Source organism: Platichthys flesus, chromosome 20 (genome assembly GCF_949316205.1).
Source record: "Platichthys flesus chromosome 20, fPlaFle2.1, whole genome shotgun sequence".
In the NCBI taxonomy this organism is placed as follows: domain Eukaryota; kingdom Metazoa; phylum Chordata; class Actinopteri; order Pleuronectiformes; family Pleuronectidae; genus Platichthys; species Platichthys flesus.
In genome coordinates, this window is record NC_084964.1 from 13,153,842 (window position 1) to 13,159,880 (window position 6,039).

The window sequence follows — 6,039 nt, forward strand, 5'->3', positions numbered from 1 at the left end:
GAAAATATATATATACTTTTAGGATCTTATTATTAAAATCCAGATAGAGATTACATATTTTTAAAACACATTTATTCATATGGATCATTTGGATTTTATTTCAATGTTTTTTTGTTTTATTCTTTTATGGAGCACGTTGTAAAAAAGACTTCTGTACACTTATCGTTATCATAACTTTTGTATGATGTGGCTGGGGGGCGTTGTTCGATAAGTATGGGACACGCCCCCTGCCAAAACGTCACATTCAAACATGGCAGCCTCCTTGAGCAGGTTACACCACATCTCGCTCCACGTTTCTAACGCGGAGAAAGTAGCCAACGACCTCGTGTCCAAATTCAAGTTCCGCCTGTTCGCCAGCAGACTGACCCGCGGGTCCAGGCAGCTCGCCTTCAGGAAGGGAGCGGCGGTCTTCCTCCTCAACGAGAGGGTAAACCGGAGCCATGGCAAAGTGAATGAAGAGCTGCCTCACCCTCCTCATCCTCCCCGTCCACAGCGGGCGAAGGTGGGGAATCTCACCCAGGACTCATCCGGGAGATGTCTGTACGACGTGAGCCCCGACTTCTCCGTGGACACCGCGAGCAACGTGTGCTTCGAGGTGGAGGATGTGGAGAGGTCATTCATCCACCTCCAGCGCCAGGGCTGCAGCTTCCTGGTGCCGCCCACCACGGTCCAGGACGACGCGGGTCCTGTCACCTACTCCGTGGTGAAGTCCGTGGTGGGGAACGTGTGCCACACGCTCATTGACAGGACCAGGTACGAGGGAGCCTTCCTGCCTGGGTTTGATGTCCACGAGAGGGACAGCGGCCTGGAGGACGAGAACACGTCCTGTCCAATCACACACTTCGATCACATCACGTATGCCTGTCCCAGGAAGACGACCCATCAGGTCATGAGGTGGTACGAGCAGCTCTTTGGTTTCCAAAGGTTTTTCATAGACAGGTGAGTCACAGTTGTTGGAGTTAATCACTGTTTTCTCCAGGGTTTAGTTTAAAGATTTATTTGTCATGTGGTTGTTAAACAGTGCAATAGTCAAATAAAATTAAAAGCAAGGTAGAAATAGCTCACTATAACAACATTCCAATACAAAATAAAACTAAAGCTCTCTTTCTGAGATGCCTGCTGTTGGGACACCTGAATTCCCACGCTGTGTGGATCAATAAAGTTTTATCTTATCTCATCTTATCTTTAACCAGGGCAAGAGAGACACCATTGACTATTGTTTGTTCATTGTTGGCCAAATGGAGAAATAAACCACTTATTAGTCCCTCACGTGCCTCAGGGGCTTTTTGAATTTGAGTTGTTTTTATTCCTTTGCTTTTCTAACAAAGTTTGAGGACAAACTGTCAGTACAACAGTTACTCTCTGTTTTGTTCAACTTGTTGTCAGTCATATTAAGATGACTGGACTATCTGAACCCTGGACATTTTCCCTCTTGTATCACGTTGTTTTTGAGACTCTCTGTATTTTATAATACAACATAATGGATTGTTTGTTTTTCTGAGCAGGGAAGAAGATGTGGACGAAGGTTTTGTCATAAACCAGGAGGGCATCGGTCTGCGTCTCACCGCCATGGAGTACTGGAAGTGCAGCAAATCGGGCATCGTTCTTCCCTCTGTGGATAAAAAAGAACCAGACTGCAAGTTTGTCATAGCCGAATCGCTGCCCGAGCAAGGTAACAGCATCTCCCAAGATATTTAAGTTCAGCCATCAAGTATGAGCTCACACTTCCTCTCACACCGTCTGCTTGCTTTAATTTCAGGCAGGAACCAGGTCGACACCTTCTTGGAGCAGCACGGGGCCCCGGGGATCCAGCACATCGGGCTGTACACAGAAGACATTGTTTCCACAGCGCGTGCGATGGCTGGAGCTGGTGTGCAGTTTTTCTCCCCTCCTCCTGCCTACTACACCGAGGTCTGTCTGCGCATGAATCGATTGATGCAACATGTAACCCACATTTCAATCAGCAGGTTGAAAAAGATGCTATGAAGAAAATAAACCTTTAGTAAAAAACGTGCGAGCCCATTATGTCATCGCAGAGCAAATTGGCAACAACCGGTCCAACACTATTTAATATCAGGCCTTGGAGTGACTTTAGATTTCAGTCTTTAATAGACCTCAGATAGAACTTTTAGTGCTACATTGGTTGGATCATTTTCTGTGTCACAGATCATATTTGCAAACATAGGATGTTGTCAAGTGTATCTACATATATTTTACTGATGCTCTGTGCTGTGGCAGGTGGGGAAACAGCAGGAAATAGAGGAGGCAGGACACAACCCCCAGAGGCTGGCACAATTTGGCATTCTGCTGGACACAGACCTGCACCAGGATCCCTCATCACTAAAAGCATCAAGTGAGAACAGAAGGTAAGAGGGCAACAAAGATAAAAAATTACTGGTGTTCTTCAGCCACTTATTCACTCTGTCCCCAGGTGTTGAACACTATGTTGTCACTGTTTGTCTCTAGATACCTCCTCCAGGTGTTCACCAAGCCCATCTTCGCAGAGGACACCTTCTTCCTCGAGCTGATCGAGCGAAGAGGGGCGACGGGCTTCGGCGAGGGAAACATCCGAGCGCTGTGGAGGTCGGTGCAGGCCTACATGGCAAACGAGAGGGTGGATTCTCAAGGAGAGGCAGCCCCGAAGACTGTTCACACCGTTCAGGCTTAGACACTGCAAATGTTTTTTAACTGATGATATTTTATTTATATGTGTTTTATATGTTAATATGAAATCACATGTTTCAAAGGAATCATGTAAGATGTAAAAAGTGAAATATTTATGGAGTCATTGTCTCTCAGTACGAATTGTGTGCACTGATAACAAATGCTATTGGGCTAATATCTGCGTTGAACATGCCTGAACATATTACTGATAGTATAGAGCATTGTGAACCAACTGGTTCAATGACTGATGTAACATAATGCACTTGAAACATTTAAAAAAAAAATGCACTTGGTGAAGCAGTAAAACAATGTCTTTGTTTTCACTGTCAACGTCAAGCAACTGATGACTCCTGAGCAACTGTTCCTCAGTAAATATATAACTCACAGTGGAGCGTGAAACTCAATTACTGTTCCAAAAGTGTGTGTGTGTGTGTGTGAGTGAGAGAGAGAGACTTTGGCACACGTGCTCTTGAATTCTTCATCTTAGGTAAACTTCCCAGTGGTTTTGCACTGGCAATATTTTTCATTTCATATCTTCATAATTACTTATATTTACTTTTCTCATTCACTTAATAACTTGATAATACTCACATACTTTAACTTCATAGGTCGAATTTTCAAATGGTTTTGAAAGCACTCGTAATTAAGTAAAAGGTCTTAACACTTCATCCATAATTGCTGCTGTAATATGAATTAATCTAAAACCATTGAGCTGGTTAACTCCAGCTCAAGCTGATAAAACACTGAACAGCCGCTCAAACATTGATGCATCAATATTAATAATCTAATGATGTACTGAGTATGTAGTAATATAACACTTCCATAACTCATTTACAAAAAAGATGAATATAGGCAAAGACTTACGGCCAATTTACAACATTACAGTCCAGAGTTTTACTCCTACAGTACTTAAATAGCAAATGGTAGACAAATCTTGGATAATTAGTTATTAATATTAGTAATACAATTTAGAACCACTGGTCTGAGCTAAGCTGCGTTTCTTGCTCAATAACTCACTCACGCAGTCACTCATGAACCATTCCTGGAAGAACAGCTGCACCTCCTACAGATGCTTTTGAGGTTTTAGTGATGTGCAAGCGTTTGGCAAAAGCATGCTTTTACAGCCTCTGCGAAGGGATCTTCAGAAACCACAGTGATGTGCCAGTTCAATTAACTGGGCTATAAACATTAGAAGCGAGGATTACTGGGACGAACGAGAAGCAGTGAAACTCAGATGGTGTTCCATGAAAGCCATATGCTCTTTCATGTCCTCACTACAGTTACAGTATCCTCGAGTTAACAGCTGAAAAATAATCTCAACCTCAAGCTTCAAAAGTTAAATTTGTAAATACGTGTACTTCTGCCTTCTGACAAATGGTGTCAGTGTTTTTCTTTCACTCAAGTGTGACACACTTATTGGCAAATCAAAACTTTTAGAGTTGACTCAGTTTCTGATTCTCGTAATGGCAAACAAACTCACTACACATAAAACAGCTGTCGTCTTTGTTCCACTTTAGAAGTTATTTATGTCCTGAGACATCAAGACATCTTTATTGTCACTGCAAATACAATAAAATGTTGTGCGGAGCAAGCCTGAAGATGCCTAATTGGTAACACACATGATTAAGGAACATGGAATTAACAATAAAAGCAAAGAATAAGAACATAGAAACATGTTTTTACAAGGAATTCAAAGTAGACACACAATAAAAACTACTAAGCTATAATAATAATTATATTAATAAATAATGATAATAAAATAATAATCTGTAATAATATGACAGTCACGAGAACTAGTTGTTGCACATATAAAATATAATAAATGCTGTGGTTAGGGGAATTGGATAGATTCGAAAATAGTTAAAGAAAAAAGGAGAATAACTGGAAAGTATGACTGCAAACAGTTAATGGGGAGAGAATGAACTGTTGATTAAAGTTGAGAGGGGAAGGCTCCTGAAACAGGAGTCCTCCAGCCATCTGTCTGCAGCCGCTGAGAAACACAGATGGCATACAGCATTCTGCATGGGGTGTCAGCACTGGGAGTTGGAAGCTCACCTCCTATTCACTGTAAACCACATGGTAGCTACGGTCACATGGGAAAAAAGAAAAAGAAGAAATGACTAAAGAAGCTGTAACACTAAAGTTCAAGCTTGGTGGCCTTTTTGTAGCTGTGTTTGGTGGATACTGCCCCCTATGGCTTTGACAGTCACAGCACACACTGCTAGAGTTGCTGAACTGTCTCCTTCCCAAACAGAATACAAAAAAATGCAACGTTTGCAGTGCAATACATAATTTGCCGTCCAGACTGCTGAAGGGGTTTTTGGTTTAACAACAACCTGTCACCCCCGGCCTGCAGCTCACATAGTTGAGGAGACAAATCCTCGGTGCCCTTTAACACAAAAGGCAGACAGTCTAAAACCGAGGAGGACAGTACGGCAGTCTGGGGGAGATTAGTGGCACACAGCAGATGTTACTCCTTGATTAACAATAGTGTCTGCCAGGGGTGACCCTCAGCTCCCCCCTGCCCACCCCTCTGAGCCCCACTGTGTTAAGTTCGGGCCCCACAAATTAAATCTGCTTACCGTATATTGGTGTTATGGGATAGGAATGTGTTTTTTTATTTTTTGTCACATTATGCAGAAGTATGTTCAATAACTGCGATTTGCTTATATCACGGTTACTATTCAGAATCATAACAAAGTGTGCAACCATGTGAGCTAACATGTATAAGGTTTACACTACAAATGCACATAGTATCTAAATATGGGTGCACTCATCTTTTTTTCCAAATATACAGAAATACATTTTTTTAAATGTGGTTTGCTTGAGATATAGCATCAAAACAAAGTGTGTCAACCATGTGAGCTCTCATATTGACAGTTTACAACTCAAGTAATGTGCACATAGTATCTAAACATACAAAAAGCTAAGTAAATTAAATGAAAATGCTATATTGAGAGTGAACCTTGACTTCAGGGAAAAGAGGGTTTGCAAGATAAAGACAGAAAAAGGAAAGTTTTCTGGAACCACCAGTTACAGTGGTACTAATAGTGTGTGCATATATAGTATATAATACTCCTGGACAAGGGGTGGACGACTAAACCTGGAAAGTTGAATAAAAGCAAACTGGATGCTGATGTAAGTTATGATAACTCCGTGACTCCCTTCCAGGAAGGAGAACATCTGTTTGTAATGTGTATATTTATGTAGAATCAATGCTTATTATACTGGAATTCACTTTGTGAGGGGGGATGTAGCAATGTGCAGCGGTGGAGGAAAGACCCAATCGTATAAATAAATAGACAAAAATGTACGCTAGTAAAAGGTAGAGTACCACATAAACTTTTTTACTTGAGTAAAAGTAAGTACCCACTT

The 6,039-nt window shown here is 41.6% G+C and overlaps 1 protein-coding gene across 1 annotated transcript; it reads left to right on the forward strand.

Annotated features, from left to right (window-relative positions):
• Nucleotides 1-219: 219 nt before the first annotated feature.
• hpdl (4-hydroxyphenylpyruvate dioxygenase-like) lies at nucleotides 220-3,048 on the forward strand. The gene is made up of 5 exons (XM_062413645.1): nucleotides 220-939; nucleotides 1,506-1,672; nucleotides 1,760-1,911; nucleotides 2,239-2,366; nucleotides 2,467-3,048. Exons 1-5 carry the CDS (start codon nucleotides 251-253, stop codon nucleotides 2,666-2,668), a joined length of 1,338 nt encoding a protein of 445 aa, XP_062269629.1. The 5' UTR covers nucleotides 220-250; the 3' UTR covers nucleotides 2,669-3,048.
• The last annotated feature ends 2,991 nt before the right edge of the window (nucleotides 3,049-6,039 follow it).

Excerpts from the sequence above, each read along its gene's own strand:
- hpdl (XM_062413645.1), top strand. The coding sequence starts at position 251 with ATGGCAGCCTCCTTGAGCAGGTTACACCACATCTCGCTCCACGTTTCT. Across the intron at positions 1,673-1,759 it reads CGAATCGCTGCCCGAGCAAG|GCAGGAACCAGGTCGACACC; the intron begins GTAACAGCATCT and ends CTTTAATTTCAG. Across the intron at positions 1,912-2,238 it reads CTCCTGCCTACTACACCGAG|GTGGGGAAACAGCAGGAAAT; the intron begins GTCTGTCTGCGC and ends GTGCTGTGGCAG.